General features: G+C 42.0%; 3 protein-coding genes across 3 annotated transcripts; 2 read left to right on the top strand and 1 right to left on the bottom strand.

Annotated features, from left to right (window-relative positions):
• Positions 1–6,787: 6,787 nt before the first annotated feature.
• On the top strand, positions 6,788–12,128 carry cgref1 (cell growth regulator with EF-hand domain 1). Its single transcript, XM_076156353.1, has 7 exons — positions 6,788–7,103; positions 7,646–7,751; positions 7,951–8,025; positions 9,165–9,238; positions 9,472–9,593; positions 9,783–9,884; positions 10,098–12,128. Exons 1-7 carry the CDS (start codon positions 7,094–7,096, stop codon positions 10,350–10,352), a joined length of 744 nt encoding a protein of 247 aa, XP_076012468.1. The 5' UTR covers positions 6,788–7,093; the 3' UTR covers positions 10,353–12,128.
• Positions 11,789–13,992, top strand: drc8 (dynein regulatory complex subunit 8). The gene is made up of 7 exons (XM_076156078.1): positions 11,789–11,810; positions 12,394–12,481; positions 12,671–12,743; positions 13,203–13,279; positions 13,496–13,538; positions 13,704–13,770; positions 13,859–13,992. The coding sequence occupies exons 1-7, from the start codon at positions 11,789–11,791 to the stop codon at positions 13,975–13,977; spliced, it is 489 nt and encodes a 162-aa protein (XP_076012193.1). The 3' UTR covers positions 13,978–13,992.
• A 516-nt stretch (positions 13,993–14,508) lies between these two features.
• adpgk2 (ADP-dependent glucokinase 2) lies at positions 14,509–22,149 on the bottom strand. The gene is made up of 7 exons (XM_076155684.1): positions 21,885–22,149; positions 19,441–19,600; positions 18,760–18,950; positions 18,503–18,599; positions 18,220–18,356; positions 17,989–18,125; positions 14,509–17,351 (listed from the first exon to the last, which is right to left on the bottom strand). Exons 1-7 carry the CDS (start codon positions 22,078–22,080, stop codon positions 16,800–16,802), a joined length of 1,470 nt encoding a protein of 489 aa, XP_076011799.1. The 5' UTR covers positions 22,081–22,149; the 3' UTR covers positions 14,509–16,799.
• Between the last annotated feature and the right edge of the window lie 627 nt (positions 22,150–22,776).

Below are 22,776 nucleotides of genomic sequence, written 5' to 3'. Positions count from 1 at the left end.
ACTGGACACTGTTCGAATGGGGACTAATACATATGCACAGGTGGAGTAAACCCAGACTAACGTCCCATGTCAGTGAACACACCGCGGGGAGGTTATTCAGTCTCATTTCATGACAATCAAAATCACAGTATTTGCTCATGGATGTTGACTAAGTGTATACGAGCACTTTGAGACCAGACCCACACACACACACTCACTCACACACACACACACACACACACACACACACACACACACACAGCCTTTCTCTCTCTCACGTCTTCATTTTTCTCCCCCTTTCCTCTATTTGTGTATCGGCCCTTGATGGGAAATTATTAGCAGAGTAAATGTTGATATTTCCGCTTCATAACTCTGTAATCTAAACATGAATCATGTGCTTGTGTTGTCATGTTTGAATTGTCTAAAGATAGACAGTGTGTGTCTGTATGCTTGATTTTGTGTTTTACCTGAAACTCACTTTGCCTCAGAGGATGATGTCATATCAGCTTTGGGAGCTGTTTGGTTAGTCTAGGTAAGGACTTGAACCACGATGCAGCACTGCTGGTAAGGAGCGTTTACTTGTTTGAAGGAGTTTTACCAAACTTCATCAATTCCAAAGCTCAGAAATAATCAATCAATCCTTCCTCTTATAATTGCTGATATTTCTATACTTTTACTGAATACTGCAGTTATATGTCTGTCTGTTTCCCACTAGAGAGGTGACATCATGGCCAGAATGCCAGGGCTCAGTCCAATGAAGCGCCCTCTGCCTGTGCTAAGCCCTGGACCCCTATGTCTTCCCTTATGGTTTTCCAGGGCTGAGCCTGCCTGGGTGCCATGGGTGCTGGACTGGGTGCCATGGGTGCAGGCTGGGTGCTGGGCTGGGTGCCATGGGTGCAGGCTGGGTGGGGGCTGGATGCCTGGGTCCACGAGGAGGCCCTGGTTTCTCTATCTGGGCTGATGAACCCCTCTCAGTCTGGCCCCTCACCTGCCATTCAGGGAAGTGTTTCTTCAACTCAAGCAGTATCAATGATACAAATCTCAGATTACAACAGCAGGTGGGTCTGATAATCTACAGTATGATTGTCTGTGAGCAGTAATCAGGTTTACTCAGCAACAGGTTTGGTTTGTTTTGACAAAACCAACAATATTTCCACATAATTTGCTCAGTGGCTACTTAATGAAAAGTCTGCAGCACAGAGACTCAGCTCATATTAAATTACTGATGATGACATCTAGATAGAGTTATTATTTCAGTCGTAGCTCGCGTGTGTGTGTGTGTTTTTGTGTGTTGGGTCCTGTGTAGCAGATGTTGACTTTTTATTACTTAATGATTGCTGAGTCAATTATGTGTAATAATAGTTGTTGAGGCAGACGTTCTGTCACAGTCTATTTAAACAGCAGCAACCAAAAACAGAGCCACTGATTCGTTTCTGCTTTATTCTTATTTATCAGTCTGAAGAGCAAGCAACAATACACAAATGCAAATGTGACAGAATTAAATTGTATCAATTTCATGAAAGTTATGTGAACGACAACAGGCGTGTGGGTTTGAATGCTTTGATTAGTATAATTAGTATAATTGATTGTCAGTAATAGGGATTGAATGGTATTTATTAGTTGTATTACTTTGTGCATGATGGACCTGGAGAGAGAGAGAGAGAGAGAGAGGGAGAGAAAGAGAGAGAGAGACCTCTAATTACGACATCAATTGGAAAACACCAACTCATGATTGATTATGTCTTCATGCCACAGTGCTGTAATATACTGCAGCTGTATTTACACTCATTTATCAACTAATGCTGTTTTCCACACAGACACACATACAATACATCTATGTTTAGCCGGCTTAAAATAAACTAATACACTGTGTCAGTCTGAAGTATTGACTATTGATTGAGCAATGTTACTTTAGGAGAAAAATGGAATGAAAAGAGAAAAAGAAGTATGAAGTAGAAAGTGAAGACAGAGAAACAAAGAGAAAACTTCCCTGATGGAATCTGAGTCTGAGCCGTCTGGACCCTTTCTCTCCTCACCATGATAACCTGACCAAAGCAGGTTGGAAGAGATGTTTCCATTACCATTAGTGTGTCTGTGCGTGACTGAGTGTGCGTCATCTACATGTATACAGAGTGTGTACACACACGTGCAAGGTGCGGGCTGTGTTTGTGTGTGAGCAGCAGAGCTGATTGTACCGGTGATTGGGAGCGACAGTGGTGCCCTCTTAGATGCCTGTGGAGAAATGGCACCGCAATTAGATACCCATGAAGCAGAACAGGAGTGTGTGTGTGTGTGTGTGTGTGTGTGTGTGTGTGTTTCAGTGCCATGTAACTGGTTTGTATAACTAATGTCGGAATTACTGCTTCCTCTGCTACTCCAACTCTAATGACCCCAAAACATGAGAAAGCATGTGGAATGTGACAGCAACTATTTCAAACAAACACGCAGCATAGGCCTGTATGTGTGTGTGTGTGTGTGTGTGTGTGTGTGTGTGTGTGTGTGTGTGTGAGAGAGAGAGAGGTGTCTAACTTGGATCACAGAAGCCAAAGAAACATGCAATGATTTCACATCTTGTAAACCCCTAAACACTGCTCTTATATGTTGTATTTAATGTCATAGTTTTCTGATCTGGTGTCAAAATTTAATTTCCAAGGATCTAATGCAGTCATGATTGCATATCTGCTGTGTATTCTGTGCTAAAATGCTGAAAATGCAGTTGGATCATCACACTGCTGCAGAACAAAGCCGGCAGAGACGCTCCAGTGCTTCCAGATCCTTCCTAATGTTCTTCTGTACACCAATATTGACCCACTCACTTGGCTTGGAAACAAACTTGAGCTCCAAGTTTAAAAACACACACACACACACACACTCACTCACTGACCAGCTCAAAATAGTTCCAAATCTGCAGTGTAGTAACAAGGCTTGGGGTCATGACCTCAGATGAGGGTCTGTGGCGTGGAGCAGGGAGGTCCAGGCACTGAACATCAGAGCAGAACACGCCTGTAACTTCTGTTTGCTTTGCCATTGTTGTCGTAAGCATCTGTTGATATTTTATCAGGGTCCAGGGTTAAGAATAGTTCAGAGTTTTCACTTTTGGGGGCCACGAAATAATGGAGCCTAATCCTTGTTATATAACTGAAAGGATGAATGGCCCTCTGAGTTGGACCTGTGGTAGCAAGTGTGTGTGTGTGTGTGTGTACGAGAGTGAGAGAGAGAGCATGAGCCTGCCAGTGGAGGTGCTTGTGTGGGAATGCGTGTGATGTGAATGCACTCGGGCTATGCTAAAGACAAACAGAGCGTGCAGTTGCGTGACATGATTCTGGGAAGCGGGAACAGCCGACGGAAACGAGCGGCGAGCAGCGAGCAGCAGGTGATTCCATTTGGTCCAATTTGACCCAAAACAAAATTGTGAATATGGGTTTAGATTGAGATTATTGGTCCAGATTTATTGCTCACTTTAGGGACACCATTCAAATGTCAGGCTGGGTTCAGGTCGCTCAGAGCTTCACTGTTTCACTGTTTCCTCTGAGTGCTGACGCAGTTTGTTAACTCACTAAGAGGTTTCAGGTTGTCAGGAGCTGTCGGGACTTTCTGTTCTCTGTGTGACCTGCGTCTATGCATTTGTTCTACATTTTCTTTCCATGCACTTGCCTGCTGTGCACAAGAATGCCAACACATACACACACACACACACACACACACACACACACACACACAATACAAACACATATAGGTACACACAGACGCATGTTAGCAATTACACAGTAATCTCTCTTCCTGTAAGTGAGTGTCAGTAGGCTGTTTGTGTATCAACCAGCTGTGAAATAATGAGCCAGCAGTGGCCACTCAATAAGTCACGCAATGTGGTTGTTTGGGTGTTTGTGTGTGTGTGTGTGTGTTACTATTCTAGTGGGCCTCGTTGTTTCCTGTGGATAGTTAGAGACTTTCCTAAATGACCTTCAGACACGTCTGTACCTGTGTATGCATGTGTGTGTGTGTGTGTGTGTGCGTGCGTGCATGAAAACGAAGCTACGCTTCATCTTCATTGTAATGCTTTCCTAATTTGAGCTCAGCACTGCTGTATAACTTCTATTAAAGTCCGATCTGCACAAAAATTGAGATGAACACAAAAACACCCAAAGGAACATTTTTGTGTAAATGAATTAGATTTAGATGTGTGTGAAGTTCTGACACTACTATTTTATATTTTCTTTTCAGTCTACATTTGACCTGAAATCAAGAGATGATAAACAGTGAAATACTTCTTCAATATTAAAACCCATGTTTTGGTTGTTAGGTAAAGTTACTCAATATAATAAATGTGAAAACACCCTTACATAACATGGGTATATGCCACTATTTTACTGTAATCGTAAGGAGGAATTCCTCACATCCATCTACACCCATTGCAGGCAAAAAGTGACAAACACATGAGATTTCGAGGTAAAACCACACTGCAGGCACAACCAAACATGAATACACTGACACCTACGCTGTGTAGATGATGAATGTAAGGATTGATGATGACATTGGGCAGGTCAGCGGCGTAGTTACTCCTGACACTGTCTTTCAATCACAGAGCTCAGAGCTCAGAGCTGCCAAACAGACGAGTTTGTCCCTTGGGCTCAATGAATGATCCCAAATAATGAGATCAGTAAAGAACTCCATGACAATGGTATGCTGGTTAAAGCCCAGCAGAGTGTGTGTGTGTGTGTGTGTGTGTGTGTGTGTGTGTGTGTGTGTGTGTGTGTGTGTGTGTGTGTGTGTGTGCAATTCCAGGGGTAATGGTCCAATCATCCGGCTGAGTAAAACTACAGCATAAATATACAGAGAGAGAGAGAGACTGTGTGCAGTTTACAGCCTTTCCTATTATTAGACGTTTCAGTGTAAGAGTCAGATGATGAGTAGACACAATACTATAACTGAAACAAAACAAAATGATGAGACAGAAAGAAAGACAGAAAGAAAGAAAGAGAGAAATGTATCTATGAACAAACACAAAGTCCAACTTTAAACAGCTCTAGCTTATCTTTACCTTCATTAAAGACCTCATAGAGATGTTATAAAGGCCTAAGCTCTAAATGTCCCTCTATACATAATTTACATGTTAAAATGTGAATCTGAAAGTGTGCAACACATCAAACCATTTATATATAACAATTATTCAGACAAAAAATAAACCAGTTGACTGTGCTACATTGATTGTATCACACATTGACATACAGATGTGCGTTATCCCAACAACACTCCAGTTTATGACAGACTGTCATACACTGAAGTGTGTGTCCACACAGCACAGAGCTAAAGCTGTGTGTAGAACAGATGATGGCACGTGTGAGTCTGAGTCCACAGGGACCAGTGAATTAATCCTGAATATATTGTTGACCAATGAGCATCTATCCCCACATGTCATAAATAGACAAATACTTTAAACACTCAAGGGAACACTTAGAAGCTGTGAATATGGGGAAACTTACCTTGACCTGTTGATCAATATAAGTATGTGTCAATCAGACAAGTGAGCGCAGGTCAGGGTTTAACAGACACATACACACACACACACACACACACACACACACACACACTGTGGTCACTATAACTCATGCGTATGTTGTTCTATATCTGCCACATGTCTATATACTGGTCCTTCAATAATCTTGAACTCATTAAAACATGTATAATGACTTTGTACAAGGTTGAGACTCATTTGATGTCACTTCACTTCCGTTATACAGCGACTTAATGAATTAATATTAATAAGATATAATGGAAAACGAGATGAACTCCACATCTTACAGTATATTTCAGTTGTTTCCCTTGAATTTTTACACTGATAAATACAGCAACTCAACAACTACTTGCTTCTTTGCTTGGATTTGATGAGCCTAAGAAATTGATTTGTCTTAACAATTTCCATATACTTTTATGATAGTATAACGTTACTAGAATTTCTCATATTTTCATCGTTTAATTGTTGTTAAAGTGAGGTGAAGCAACGCTTGCGCGAGGAGCAAATGACATAAAGTTCTACTGCGACACCCTGTGGTCAGATATTAGTACTACAACTAAATCTGAATCGCACGATACAGCGTAATATGGTTAACAGGTTACGGTTAACTTGAAACTTTCCTTTTGATTTGTTAATCAGACAATGACCTTCATTAAATGTTGTCTTCATACAAAGTTTCATCAAACTCTCGGTGGACCAATTAAATATATACATATATATATATTTTTTTTTATTTTTTATTTATATATATATATATATATATATATATATATATATATATGTATATACTATATTATTTACTTTTACTTTTTCTACCTCTGCCTCTCTGTGTTGTTTATATTGTTATTATTATCATTATTATTGGTATTATTTTTTTTTATTACTATTGTGTCTATTCATCCTCACTATTATATTATATTATATATTATCATTAGTTGTTAGTGTGTTTATAATTGTTAATTTTTGTTTCACATTGATCCTACTGAAAGCAATGTTGATCAGTGTACGGGCAATGTGCAATTATTGAGGGGATGTTAGGGGATGTTGAATCAGTGCTCAACTTGTAATGCCTTGTAGCTCCAGTAGGGGGAAGCACAGTCCGCTTTCTCATTCAACACGAGAGAAGGAGGCCAGTTGCTCTCTCGTGACTCCCCAACCGCCGTAGTTCTTGCTGTTTACTTCCGGAAAACTTCCTCAACTTCTTTCTTATTGGTCACAAAGTTCTAGACGGCCCGCCTTTTTGTCGAATCACGGGTGGGAGAAAAAACGCTGAACGCTGACGTTCCCCCAGCTTCTGTACAGAATTCGCCTTCCCCGGAGCCAACGTGAGGACGTGGCGCGGCGGAAAACCCGGAACGTGGAGTAAATACACACCAAACCGGACTGCCTGCTCCGCTCTTCCACGTGGACCCTGTCATTGACCAAAACATGGTCCGGGCTCCGTGGCAGCAGGGAGGGGGCGAGCGGGGAGAGGTTGTGTATCCGCCGTTGCGCAGTGCAGACCGGGAGGCGGCGCAGGGCGGTGCAGGACGGGACATCGGGACATGAACATATGACGGAAAAATATCTACGACTGAAGGGTTTGGTGTTTACACATCAGCTATGCAGACAGGTACGTTTATTTACATATGATTAACATGCAGAATGCAGCTTGCGGTTTTAATACATTGATAATCTTACACAGGGCTCCAGTCTGCGTCAGCCACATCATGATTCCGCTCATCAATTTACACAATAAATCCGTGATCAGCTACTATTAGGTGCTGTTCATCTTACATTAATCATAAATATAGTTGATAGGGAATATTCCTATTTAGGCTGTATGCTGCAGTGAGATGTGTGAGTGTGTGAGCTTCCATATGGCTGTATATATGTATGTGTGTGTGGAGTTATAGCAGAATAGCAAACTGTACACACTCCATTACAGGTACCAAAGCAATAAGAGTCACATAGCTCTGACAGACACCTGCTAAAGAGAGGAGATGTTTAATTGATGCACACCCTTTTGAGACAGACCATGCTGAGCTCGACAAAGATGGAGTCGTTTTTAATGCATTACAGCTGCAGAGTGACAGAGGGTCATGAGGTGAAAGGTGTGATATGAGGTCATAACATGGCTGTGATATAAGGTCATAACTTGGCTGTGTGTTGTAGGTGTACTAATGGACCCTCACCTGGGCAGGTTGTTCCCACGTGTCCTGGCTGTGCTCCTGCTCATACACATCTGCCTGGCTGCTCCGGGGCTAACAGCCTCACAGAGGTGACCATGCAACCTGCTCCGATGTAGGCACACACTGTATCTGTGTGTGTGACTGTAGCTACAGGAAGCACATCATACTGAAACAGTGTTTACGTTGATGTGTCCCTCTGTAATTTCATAGAAGTTCAAATAAAAAGAAATGAAAGAAGGCTCCAAAGTGTCTCTGTTAATGTTTGTATTCTCCATTATTACCCCACAGGGAGGCTTCTGTCGTTGTCCCTCCCCCGTCCCTGGGGTTAGCAAATCCCTTTGGTTCTACAGAGGAGGACCGCGGGTGAGTGACCAATGGACAAGCGGCTGTTTCAAATCCAGCTCAAGAGTTCCAGTCAAACATTAGTAGCCACCTGTGAGGGAGAGTCTTAGTGTGTCTCCACAGCAGCTGATTATTCTGTGGACTTTGGTCTCTGTGCTAATGGTGTGACCTGCACATAGCAATTAGATGACGTGTGCAATACTCCTCATACACTGACATATCCTCCTTTACAGAGGCATGATAATGAAAATATTATTATTCTTATACTATTAGTATCATTATAAGTATCCTGGCTGTGTAATATGTACAGTTGTATGTACTGAGCCATTACTGACAACATGTTGAATTCTTTCCAGGCTCAAAATGAGGGATGTAAACACTTAGTGGACTTTGAGTGTGGTTGATGATGTGGCTGCATGTTTCCAATGTTGAGTGATGGGCTTTCAGCTTGCTGTCAATAGAGTATTTAACATGGTGCTTTGTTGTTGCTGTCGATATGATTGTCACTTCCTTTGACAAATCTTAATTCACAGTGAGCATAAACACAGGACTTTGTGTAGTCTGAATGGATAAATGTGCCTTTAGTCTTAAATCATTTTCACTATTTTAAGATGGCGTGTTGCAGTTTGATCGTGTTGCCATTGATGTGAGCACTGCTTCATCTCTAGTCTGTTGTGTTCAGAAAGGAGTTCTTCATTAGCATTTCTCTCATCTTTCCTACTGAATGAGCTGTGAGATGCAGAAGGTTTGCAGCCTTGTGGAAGCTCCTGATGTGAACTTGCAGCATACAGCCACGTGTATACCAGAGCAGAGTAGACAGACATGAATCAGCACTCATGTCTATATACACTTGAGCTGCTAAGCTTTTATGGACAAAGGAGCAGAACAGGATTCAACAGATCGACACAGGAATGAATTAAATTTTCCTCTGAACATAACTTCCCGGTGATGTGGCACCTCCCAGTGGAGCAGAAAGTCAGAATCCTGCCCTCTGGTGGCTCAAAGTCATACAGACGTCAGCCACTGGAATGTGTACTGTACTGTATGCTTCTGGACTGAGCCATTCATCACTGATTACATCATCATCACCATGTTTGACAATGTGCGACCAGTCTTGGAGCATCTAACTGTGGTTGAACTGTTTATTCTGCATGTCACAGGTTGCTGCATAGTTTCGTTCAGTCCAGTCTGAAGGATGGCCAAGGAGAACCAGAGATCAGCACCTGGGAGCAAGGTAGACAGCTCCGCCTACTGGCCCCTCTATGTACCACTAGTATAGTTCTAATACAGGGCTTGTGTTAATAATGTTCTTTCATTGATATTTCAAGATCTTTTGAGATCTGGATAATTGTAGTTTATATACTGCAGTATAGTGTCTATTGGTGTCTTGGACCATCAACATCACCAAATATCCAAATGTGTACATGTTACTGAAATGAAGCTGGCCATTCTTCTGTTTTGTGACAGAGGTGTTCTTCCTGTTTGGGCTTCATGACTATGATCGCAGTGGTTTCTTGGATGGCTTGGAGATGATGAAGCTGCTGTCGGACTTTAACTCCCACAATGTACCAGCAGTGCAGACCAATGCGGTGAGGAAGAGTAACCAAATACGCATGTACTGTATGCTGGCAATTTGTTACTAAATATGTGTGTGTGGGAACACCACATTATTCCTCCCATTTCCATTATTCTACCTCTACTCTTCTGTGTGTTTGCACTGATACTGTGTTTGTTTGTGCGTTCTGCCTCTCTGACACTGACTCTGTGTGTGTTTTCAGGTGGTGTCCATGGTAGACTTCTTGCTGCAGACACAGGATCTAAATGAGGATGGCCTACTGGCCCCATCTGAGCTGTTATCTCCTCCATTACCTCACACACAGGTACATGCACACACACTCCTGCCTGTATCCACTTACACACACTCAAACTAGGTCCAACAGAAGCAGCTACATTATCTGCTCATCGTCCTGTTGATGTTTAATCATCAGTTTACATCTAGAGAAATGTAGTTTTCATGTTTGGACTGAGCTCTTCATATATTAATGCAGAGCTTCATTTCTTTTCAAATTTTCATCATCATTTTTTTCCAAAAGGACTCCAGCAACAGCACTGCACCTCACCAGGAGCAAGAAGGGATGATAGAGGAGAACCTGCCAAACCCCAATACTGAGGTGGAGGAGGAGAAGGCAGCAGCATTGGAGGAGAAAGAGAAAGCCCATGAAGAAGAGCAGCAAGCAAAAGAGGAAGAAACACCTGAACATGAAGTAAAGACAAAGGAAGAGGAAGTCTTACAGAATGAAGAACACAAGCAGGAAGTCCCTGTGCATCAGGGTCAACCAGAGATGTGAACACACACCACTTCCCTCCAAACTGAGATTGTGACCACTTGGGTCCAACCTGTGGAACAATGAAGCAACTGCACCCTCAGTGTTTTTGAGTTTTTGAAACTCTAACATCCATTTCACTCAACCGATGAATAAGATGATTTAAACGAAAAAGTGAATTGGTTAACCGAAACGCTGCCCAATTATTTGCCTTTGTGTTGGACTGTTGTTGAAGTTTATAGTCGACTGCACTTATTTATAAATGATCTCTGGAGGACAATCACAATTCTGAATTGAGCAATATCCTGTTAGAAAACCTCATGAGCAAAGCTGTCTACGTTCTTGTTATTAATAATAAGACTTTATGTTATGCATGTGAATTGAAGTACATTAAGGTATCTGTGCCTTCTGTCTGCTGACAGCCTGGCTTCCTCCTCCAGCAGCCTGGTGTATGTATGATTGCACACACTGGACTTTGTTAAACAAATTCTGCAGTGGTGCTGCACATTCATGCTCCAGCACCATCCTTACACTTCCAAAATAAGTCGTTATATGCACATTTGTATGCATTTTATGTCCGTTTCAATTGCATGGGTTGTGTTGGTAAAACTTGGTAAGACCATCATACCCAGAACCTACGAAGAATTGTTACCGTTTGCATTGACTTCGTATCATTTTACTGTGTTGACAAGTGAGAGTCTTCCTACCTCACTCTGTCTGACCCAACTCTTAGCTTTTGCACATGGATGTTATGCAACAAGAGTGCATCTGGTAGTTAAATTAGTTTCTTTTACATACAGCTCAGCCTACCCAAAGAGCATCAGCATAATAAGTCTTGTTTGAGGTTTTTCTGCAGGGGAAACAATGTCAGAAGTTGTTCATTTACTGAATTGAATTAGATTTAACATTTAACTCTCATGCACTGGCCATGCATCTTCCTATATAGCATTAAACTGGAACCAAGCTGCATTTTACTTTCAGAAGGCTCTGAGTCTGACTAACCTGAATCCCTGCAATCTCTTTCTTCTTTGGAAGAACTATTATTTGGCTGTAAATGTCTTCTTTTTTTAACCACTTGTATGTTTTATACAGTCGGGAAATTAAAGCAGAGGAGTCTTTTTCCATTCCATTCTTGTCCCTTGTGTCTCTGAACATTGTTCTGATGAAGCATTTTATGATATTGGTCGGAGCTCAGTTTTAAACAGCTGGTCCACTGGTTATATGATGCCAACGTTTTGTTATTATTCTCTTCAAAGCTTTAATGATCTTTAAAATGCTCATTTCTTAGCTGCTGTGTGTTTTCTCTTTTACTTTTTTCCGTTAATAATTGTCACTTTTATTTGCTCCCCAATAGAAATTAAGGAAGATTGTTTTAAATTGTACTTATTCAATCTTAGACTGAACGATTACATGAAAGTGGTGAGCCGGTTTCTTAGCAACAGACTCAAACAAAAAGCATGATGGAGCGCAGGCAAAGTGCAGGTTCGTAGTAACCGATAACTGCTTCTTTTAATTACGTTCATTCTAAAAGCAGCTAAACGCCTCACGTCACATCCAAAGCTGCGTTTTACGAGTGTTACATAAACGCTCTTTGCATGAAACTTCAGAGTTAGCCGATGCTAATGCTGTTAGCACAGAGTCTCGTGGTGCCTTCAAGTTATATCAACAATATCGTAATTCGTAACCTATATCCCTAAAAAGTCATAATTTTAAACGTTTCACTTTACACGGGCTTACTCACAACAAAGTCACTGTGGCTGAGGCAGTTGCATTGTTATTGTTTCCATTTGTGTTTATTCATTATTACCTAATATGATACAGATAAAATGTTGTTGATGTTAGAGTAGCTGATGTATTCCTAAAAAATAGCAAATAAACATAATGTTGATAAATGCTTTAACATGACTGATAAAATTCCCAAAGAAACACACACACACACACACACACACACACTCTCTCTCTCTCAATCTCTCTCTCTCTCTCTCTCTCTCTCTCTCTCTCTGAGCTCTTACCCTTCCTAACCTTTGACACTTTTCTTGGTTCTCCCTCTGTTTGTGTTTAACAGCAGAGTCCATTTTATCAGAGACCCACAAGAAGATCAGAGCAGCATTCAAGACCTTTGACTATGTGTCTAACAACACAGTGGATGTCCGGTGAGCTCTCAAACCAAAATATATTTTGGAACTGAATTTGGTGTAGAGTGATCTGACATACTGCTTAGTGAATAAAATGTTGGTGCTTTGACGTAGAAGTGCTGAACATATAGTTTATGTGTCCAGCTTGAAGAAAGTGATAGCAAGTGAAACTGCTCTGTTCATTTCCTGCATGTGTTTGTTTCTCAGAGAGATAGGCACCATCATGTATTCCCTGGGTTGCTTCCCCACTCAGACACAGATACACGACTTCATAGCGGAGGTGAGAAATGCCCTATTGCTCTCATGTTGGGTGAATCAAATAGAAAGTTGCATTTTTCAGGTCATTGATGTCTGAACACGGTCGCTGACTTTGTTGTCATATAAGGTTGCAGCATTCTGCAGGTATTCACTTACTTGCTCCATCTGCTTTTGAATGGACCCTTATGGAACCACAGCTATAGCAGCTATAATATATAGGTACTATTTTCCTCACAACGCCATAACATTCTCTCAGCTACATCACTTTAAAAATAGAGATGTTTCAAGGACCTGACTAAACTGATAACTTCATGTAGAATAACTTTAAGAGGGGTTTAAACGTGTTTTGCACAGGGGTCCATCTAAAGGCAGATGGACTTCAGACAAATGAGAATATCATGAAATTCATCATTTGTAATTTTAAAGCTCATCACATTCTGAGCTGATGAATCATTGTAGTTCAGTTGTCCTGTTTCCCCAGGTAGAAGAAGACCACACAGGATTCATCCATTTCAACAGGTTCCTACCGGTCATGACCAAAGTGCTGCTGGAGCGCAAGTGAGACCACTCTGTCTTTACCAAAAAACATATCATGTCTCTCATCCTGTGTCATTCTGCTCCTCTCTTCCATCCTCCTCCTCCTCCTTTCCCTCAGAGGAACATTACTCCATAAGTAAAATTGGGTTATTCTCATAGGATCCCTTTTTTACATTTGAAGGCTAAGCTGAAGCAGAAATAATGGTGTGTGTGGTTTTGTGTGTGTGTGTGTGTTAGGTTCCCTCCTATTCCAGAGGACCTTGTGCTTGAGGCCTTTGAGGTGAGACCTGCTATAGTTTCCTCAGTGTTGCTCTGTAGAAGCTGCATACAGGTTTGTTATCTGGTATCTCACAGCAACAGCACCAGATAATCAAGCAGCCTGATCTTTCACTAAGAGCCTTTGAGAACATACTGACTGTAGTAAACAAGGACATTCCTTTGCCAGGTTCTGGATAAAGAAAATCAAGGCTACCTGAAGCCGGAGGAGCTGACAAAGTACATGACACAGGAAGGTAAAGCTAAATGTGTATCCCTCTAACATTGTCACAAAAACTCTACCATGTTGTATTTCCCTCATGGCTGCTGTTGCCTTTAAACCAGGTGAGCCCTTCACTCAAGAGGAGATGGATGAGATGCTGACAGCAGCTGTTGACGATGAGAAGAACATTATATTTTACAAAGACTTCATCAGCAAACTGACCATAGACCCTGGCCTGTAGACAAAGCTTGGAAATGAACTCAATCTATAAGAATGTCTTTTACCATTAATCTTCTACTTGTCATGAGTGAACAACATTGAAATCCTTTTGTCATTTACTAAAAACTCCCTTATTATGAATGCTGCTGAAACGTTCACACGTAAATAGAATTTGGTTTCACTGCTTTAACAATAGTGATGTTTCTCAATGAATCTTGCCAAATATGTGTGAAGTATAATAACATTTATACACAACTATATGGACATTAAGTATGTTGCAGTTACACCTGTGCTTTCCCCAAATCGTGCTTCTCTGTAATCTCCACTTTGTCGAGTTTCTGACTGGATGTGAGCCTCAAGTATACTGACCAGAGTTGCAAAACAGGCTGCAAACAGCTACTGAACAGGCCGTAAATGACGTTTCAAATTCATGGTTGCGTGCAGCATGGAGAATAGATTGATTGCTTCCATGCAGTGAGGGTCATGAAGTTTAACAATAAATCAACATGGAGCATGATATTGCAACAGAACAAACAGAACTATGAGTCATCCATCAGTGTAACATATTTTATCTTGTGACTGTGCACTCAACACAAAACATCATGCATGAAACATTGAAACACAGCTTTGGAACACAGATGACTTATCTATAAACTTAGATAAGCATGTTTTGATATGATTGCAAACACAATCGAAGCACAAACTCTTGGTAAATTTCTGTTTTTGGACAATTTCAAGTCACAGTTAAAACACAACCTCTTTACTTCAGCTTACTGCTTGAGAAGATGATGGAAAGTAAAATGATATGACTAAATGAAAAGGCCCACATTTAAAAAAAAAAAAAAAGACTCCCTTTTATTAAACACCAAGACCCAAAAGATAATAAGGCTAATTTGTCCTCAGTGTAATCAAACAGCAGCATCAACACAGTGCAGCCTTGATACAAAGACAAACATTTGTATTCCTTTAACTTGCACTTTTGTTTTTCTCTGTCTTGGCCTCATGTCTGCTGTAATTAAACAACATTATGGTGTTTTATGCATAAAAGGGGGCTCTGCTGGTCAACAATCATATTTAGACACAAATAAACAGAACATAGACAAAATAAATTCCCGAGTACATTGTGTAAGCAAGGAATGATACAAAGTGTACTTGTGAAGGACTCAGTTCATTATGAGGAGAGAAACAAAACTTAAGTTGGATCTGTGAAGGAATGTTTGATTTATTACAGTGAGTGGACAGTTCACGTCCAAACACATTTGCACATACGTATAGTTTCAAATGAAAGTGATTCCAACATTGAAAGAATGTTACGAGACTGAATTCAGCAGGCTGTTCTCACCGCTACATTAACTTCATATTACTTCTTTCAAACAGACATTCAGGAAAGAAAGTGGTATTGAGATGAATGAATGAATCCAGAACATCATGAAGCCTGATCATGAGTAGAGCACCATCATTATGAGCTGAAACCTAGAGGCTGGAGATGAGTATTTGGTCCTTAAAGAGCCACAAATAATGGAAACAAAGTGAGGATACGGGTGGGTAAGCCAGGAATAGTTCAGATAACAGGGCAGTGAAAAGTGGCAGAGAAAAGATGACAGTGAAGCATCAAAAGGTAAAGAGGAGAAAAAGAGAGGATGGAGGTAGAGAACATTTTTGACATCATACCCAGCTACCAACAGCCGTCTTGTGACGCTGTTTTTGCAATATTGCACTGCAACTGAAACACAGAGGAATGACACATCAAACACACCCAAGAGCAGTATGTTACTTCTTCACATATATGGGAAGGTCCCATGTGGTCGACGGGAGGCGACCTTTCAGCAGTCTGAGAGGCTCTTTCACCTCCCTATCGCCTGACCTTACATCCTTCTTGACCTCTGTGGACGAGACCAGAGAGGCAGAGACAGAACATTGTCCTTTAAGGAGGATCTCTGACCTTGTGAGAGTGGATAATATCTGTTTACTTTACTCAACCTTGGGTTGGCGTCTTTTGGAATTATATTTGTTGACGGGCTTTGTCCTTCTTTATTGGTTGAAATGCAGATTCTAACGAGGTGAGTGCATCCAATTATCAGCAAGGCCACAACACCCCTGGATACATTTGCCGCATCAGGAAACCCTAGATTTAAAATCTCTCATCACACAAAAAACATATCCTTTAGAAATTCAGTCAGCTACAAACCTTAAGACTTAATCCAGGGGCAAAGCATACTTATAATGTATTACATTCACTCTTACTCCATAGTTCAAACATTTCAATACCACAGGCTACCCAGGGGCCTTCTCAAATATTTTAGCTTTATTCTTGCGAATGACCTCTTAATCTCATCCTGACTGAAGGCTAAATCTCCTCCAGACTCACTGCCTCAGAGAAGTGGAGACAGGCAGGTCATTGTGATCAGATTCAGAAGGAGGCTGTTGTATGTTGTGTTATGCAGCGCTCAACCCAAGGTTATACGTAGTTCTACAAATCAAATGCAATCCAGCAAAGACATTCTGAATTGACATATGTACTCCCAATAGCTAAAAGAAGAGGGATGAAGCAGGCAGCTGAACCCCATATTCAAAATACAGTGGTTTACCCTGATTACCAAGCCACTGTAACAGATCACATGACACCTATAAGTGATAAAGACAAATCACTTTTTTCCTTATGGTCCACCTTGGCATTAGCTGCGAGGGTGCATAGCATTAGCCTGATACCTGCCTGAAGCGGTACTGTGTTTGCCACAACGGCCATTACACATCACATTTAGATAAAGTCAATTTCCCCAGACACACCATTTGCCAAAACCGAGTTAGCATTAATCACAGATGGACCATTTAGCTTCCAATTTTTTAGATCTGCAGCACCAGTCCTGCAGCGGAGATGTTGTCCCCACCACCTGCAGTTTGGTAAACCTCAGTGCAGACCAGCACCGGGGCCACGCAGATCTCATACTCCTCCTCATCCCAGCAGCTAACAGGCCTGGTCTCCTGCAGCGGGATACGCTGGCTGCCCTCCCTTCTGCTGACAGCGAAGGAGTCGTCCATGATGAGCCGAGCCTTGCTGGGATCGATGTCATTGGAGCCGCAGACGTGGCGGTTGGCTGTGAGCGAGGCCTTGGCGGTGGCCGACATGGTGTTCTTCCACTGGGAGCCGTGCGTTACAATCATGGCCTGAAAGGCCAGTGTGTGGACATGGAGTCGGGTCAGTGGCTTACCCGTAGCTTTGGGACTTTCTGCATTGGCATCTTGGTAACGCTGGTTGACGAGGCGATAGAGCTCCCTCATCTGGTCGAGGACAGTAGCTACACGGGGGTTTGGGTCAGACAGCACTGTGATATTGGAGCCTTTGAGGAGACTGAGCAGGTTAGGAAGCTCCTGTTCATTCATCCCTAAAGAGTCCGCCTGAGGAAGCACAACCAGGACCATGTGAGTCATGTGAGTCAAGGATTCATTATGGCAATGTCTGAACATTATTTTGGTAAATTTAGTAGTTATTTTTTGGACACAAGCCAAAATAAGTCATATATCAGTTATATGTGCTGTATATATATAAATACAGTATATATATGAACTGTATATGTATATATGATGTATTACAAGATGACATACAAAGACAACATAACAGCTTCCCTACACCTGCTCCCAAACTTTAAAATGTATTAGTTGGACATTTCAGAGGACCTTTAAAGGACGATCACTGTTGTCCCTATGGTGTTAAAGCAGGGGAGAGTAGAAGTGGAGCAATGTGGTGTTTGTGCATCAAAGATTTGCATAGGATTCAAAATAAATGAAAATGAGAAGATTGAAATGTGTATACTGTATGTTCCCTTTCAGGCAAATTCAGTTTCATTCAGTCTCACTGTTAACAAATGTCTTCATTTGACTAACAAATGTTAGAGGAACATGCCACCTGTCACAGTAGCATGAGAGACACCACAAACCTTTTCACTACACAACTAGATTCTATCAATGCTAAATCATTCCATTCCAAGGTGTGATCTAATGTGCTAAAATGACCCGGTTGTTCAGTCATACATACATGGGGGACCACATAGTGAAGCAGGTCTTGCATGATACTCTCCTCTACGAAACTGGCCATCTCAAAGTGCACGCCGATCTGTGGGGATGTGGTGGTGAGGAGGGTGGCCAGGCGGGACAGCAGGGCGTCACGCTCACCTAGAGGGATGGCGGCAAAAAGCGGGAGGTGATGCTCATGCTGGACGAGCCACAGCAACACCGGACGAAAAGCTCCTCACATTCTTCCTCTTACCTGACTGGAAGGGGAAGTTGTCCATCATCTGCAGCCCACCAACAACCACCAAGTCTGGATGAAAGTCAGTGAGTTTCTCAGCAAACTCTTCCATGGAGTCCAGGTAGGGGTTATGGTCGTCACTGTGGATGATGTACCTGAAGCACACAAACTTCTTGAAATGTAGCTGACATATATGCCTTTATTTAAAATGAATTCCGTATCCCAAGTAAGTAAGTAATCAGTAATCAGGTTATGTCTAACCTTGTGCCCTCCACAAACTAGTTTTTTCTTTAACACGTACCTGTTGGCTCTACGTGACGTATAGCGTCCCCAGCTAGCGCCAGATGGATACTCCAGGATCAGGTGAATGTCTGGCTCGTCCAATACATTACCTGCCACTGAAGAGGAGAGTGAGGCGGAGAGGACGCAGGTGAGATAAAGGACAGAACGGAGAGAGAGAAAGGGATGAGAAAATTATGGATAGTAGTAAGTAGAAGGCAATGTCATGACTAAGATGCATTTGACATGTTAGTAAAATGTGTTAGTGAGTGTGTGTACCTGTAATGTGCTGGGACAGGACATCAGTAAAGTCTGGGCTGAAGCTTCCCCCTAGCAACACATCACAGCCCTCGGTTGCCATACGACCAGCCATGACCGGGGCATTGCCGCCAACTGCCCACCTGTTTCCAGGCAAGTCACGGGATGCTTCCACCAGCTCACTGAACAGGGTGTCGTTTAGCATGAACCGCCTGCAACAGAAAGGAAAACAACGGTGAAGCTGAAAGAACCACATTTGAATCGACTCTTCATACACACTCTTTACCTATGCTAATGGAACAATGATCAATCTGTATCTGTCATTGAATAATCCATTGAAATTGCAACCTACACTCTACTCAAGTAGAGCCTGGAAAGGTAGATACTGGATTTCCTAACTAAAGGGCCATGACAGGTCACAAACATTAACACAACCACAACAACAACACACCCAACAACTACAGCAGCATACTTCACCAATCACTATAATAATGAAAATGGAGAAAAGACACACTGGGATGTCGAATGCAACACACCTTTTGTGTCAAGGAAAAGGTGACACAAAAATGAAATCCTTTTACAAACACGTCATGTTTGTAAAAGGATAAAGGCATGTGGAGTGGAAAAACTAGTTGAGAGTTTGGAAGGAGATCAAGATCCTTAAAAACAAACACACACACACACACTCGCACACGCACTTACTCTGCAGCAGCTCCCGGTGCAAAGAAGTAGGCAAAACTCTGGGCCAGCTGCTCTTCATTCTCTAGGTAGTTGTGATGTAGCGGCTGATCTGTGGTGGGCAGACCGATCTTATTCAGCAGAGACACCCCGTCCACTATGAGGTCCACACAACCTCCAAAACCTGAGAGAGGGACAGGAAGAAAGGGTTAATAAGCAAGAAAAAAACATCTTGCGAGTCACACAGGTATTGTAGACTGAAGTCATGACAGGATAAATATGTAAATAAGTTTGTGGCTTTACTACAATGAAGAGAAAAGTGACCTTCAACCTCCTGTTACAAACTTCTGAATGATTGTCTGGTGAGGCAATATCATCATTTCGGTCATGACTTAATTTCAGCTGTTACATTAGATATTGGTCACGACACACAGCTCCAACAGTTAGTGTATTGTATCAGCGCAAGTGTGGGAGAACGACTTCACACTGCCTTTAACGACACGCTGCATGTGACAGAAGATCAGAGCTGAGAGCGTTTAGTAGATCCGACATTTGACTGGGTTTTAAATAACTGAGCTAAGTTGGTGGAAGGTTAACTTCAGCCCGCTTTATCTGCAAGTTCTCTAAAATAAAACAAGCACATATGCTCGGGGACATGATGGCTGAAAAAGCAACAGTGAGGCATTTGTTGTATCTTGCACTGCTGATTGTTGTTGTGTTGAAGGAGTCACTGTGACGTTAGATAAGGTGGCCTGTGTGACATGCCAGTGATGGTTACTGTAGTGGTACAGTTTCGACAGAAGGTACTGTATCTGACTGCATGGCTGTGACTGTTGAACTGGGTAAAGGTTAGACAGCTGTGTGTGTGTCTCAGTATCAAGGTCCAATGATAAAATTCTGAAGATTAGAACAATATGATCACTTAGTAGCCAGCATCCTGATGAGTGACTACAGAAAGCAGCTGGAGTTTGTTATCTTCAGCTGAGGACTTAGCACTACTTCATATCACCCTGACCCACTAGGTGACTGATACTACAATGCTAAAGGAAGACCACTAACAAACAAGTTCACTCCCCACTGTTACCTTCATTTACTCTGTAGAACAGTGTCATTACCTACATTCAGTCTACACATCTAAGCACTTTACAGGTCACATTTAACAGTTGTAGCAAATATAGGTAGTTTGTTTTGTTGTTGTTTGTTGTGTATACAATCCTCCACTTTGCAGTTCGAGACTAAATCCTTAGTCATACTGAGCCAACATGGCCAACAAGGCTCCTTCAGGTGTGCCTTGATCTTGCCTGACATTGGAGGCCACAGCAGCATGACCTTTGAAGCCCAGAAGTTACTGTGCACTGATGAGTTGGATAATGGAGCATTTAGGGAATCATTGTTAACTGGTACAATCTATAAATACCACAGGATCACATTCATCTAGTTAGTATTCAGTCATCAGCAGATGAAAATATGATGCCTTTGAATGATAATGGGGAGTTACAAGGCCATTGCATGATGTAAGGCACCATGGGAATGTCCTGTCTCCAGCTGGAATGCACCCATACAGCTGATAGTGTTTGTACATCTGACTTTGAAAGTGAAGGAGGACCAGCTGAATGTTTCCCTTTCAGGAATCTGCCACCTTGGTTGTGAGGTTCCTAGAGAATGCCTGGCTGCTTATTTGGGACACAGCTTCTGTCTCAGTTGTGTTCTGCTGCCTGGCGTTCCATTTACGGTTCCATTTAGAGTTTACTGCAGTATAACAAGGTCAAAGCACACATTAGAGACAATTTAGGGCGCTTTCCTCATCACCTTCAATGAAACCTTTGACCCTGACGTTTGTTAATGGTTAGTGCCAAAGCCAGTTTGACAGGGAGTTGCCGCCTGACAAAGGTGACCCATGAATAATAAAGGAACCCACAGTTTTGACACGTAAACTCGCTGTAATTCCCTCATTGTTTTGATTAATAATTTAGTTAAATGTACTGATACTTTAGCAAACGTTTAAACATATTTAAATGATACGTCATAAGATCTCTTATCTCCTTCAAAGTGTGACAGTTGGGCCACTGCTCTATGGCGCCATAGTTCTAAGGCAGGTTTTCATAATGTTTTTAGTAGGAGCATTCAAAACTGCCCAAAAAATAAAGTACTAATGGGCATCCTTATTTATGTGTGTTTTATTTCGGTGTTAAGGTAATCAATAAGTAAAATACTGAATTATATATAAACGCCAACAAATACCAGAGATCTGATATCAGTGTACTACGGCTGTGTTAGCGGTCAACTTTTCTGTTTCTCTGAATGTCCTCTTGGCCATGAAATTATAGTAACGGATAATGTAGTGTGACCCGAGTTGATCCGGTTTCTGTTTATTCCGATTCTGATACATAATTGACACAGAATTTAGAAGAGCTCCTTAAACATGTTAGGCTAGCTAGCGTTAGCTCAGCGCTGCCACACTCACTCACCCACAGCCACTCGGGGTTTAGCGACGTTATTCATCCCCACTTTGCGTTCAGCCCGGAGTAACGACGTCAGGACGGCGTCCAGTCGGTCGTCCAGCACACCATGCTGTGGTGGCCGGAACCAGTAGGCCAAAAGAACCACGAACAGGGACACAACAGACCCGTATTTCACCAAAGATACCCTGCCTCCCCCCTCCATCTCTTGCTAGCTACGTGCGGCGGCCGGCTGGTCGCGCTGTCTGTGAACCCGCCCTGAGCTCGAGCCTGCTCCTCTGGTAGTAGCAGCAGAGAGGGGGTGTTCGTTTTGGATGTCAGGGACGTCCGTTGTCAACATTAACCGGGCGGATTCGGGACACAAACTTACATTTCACTCATTTATCTATATTAACTGTTATATGTATCTGTAATCATCACCGCTGCATTGGGTTTGGTAGTTCAGAATTGTTCCACAATGTACTTTTGTGTCATAAAACAGACGGCTAGAGCCATTATTGTTTTGACATTTGTCGGCACCGGTATACAAAACGAACGACTATGTTATTCTGGTGATAGGTAGGAGTGTTTGTTGACAACAAGGCGGAAGTATCGCGGCTTTGATCGGTATCAGAAACTCGGCAAACATTTTAACTTAAAAAAAGGCTTCCAACCTCGTTTTATAACACGTTGGTCCGCAAGCAGTGAGACCGTTAATGTTTGTCAATAAAGTTGGTCTAAAGTGGAAACCTCGATTCTTGCCTCATCCGCCTCGCACGGCATGTGTACAGGATAAACAGTGTAGTATAAGGTAATTAGAAACATGGGTAAAATAGATAAATATTGGTTTGACATGTGTCTATATAGACATTTTAACTGGTTACATCCGTTCGTAAATGTATGTAAAAGGTAACATTCTCAA

The sequence above is a fragment of the Genypterus blacodes genome, unplaced genomic scaffold (genome assembly GCF_046128005.1).
Source record: "Genypterus blacodes isolate CSIRO-AG114 ecotype Tasmania unplaced genomic scaffold, CSIRO-AGI_Gbla_v1 ptg000067l_1, whole genome shotgun sequence".
In the NCBI taxonomy this organism is placed as follows: Eukaryota; Metazoa; Chordata; class Actinopteri; order Ophidiiformes; family Ophidiidae; genus Genypterus; species Genypterus blacodes.
This window is presented reverse-complemented; position numbering and strand designations above follow the sequence as displayed.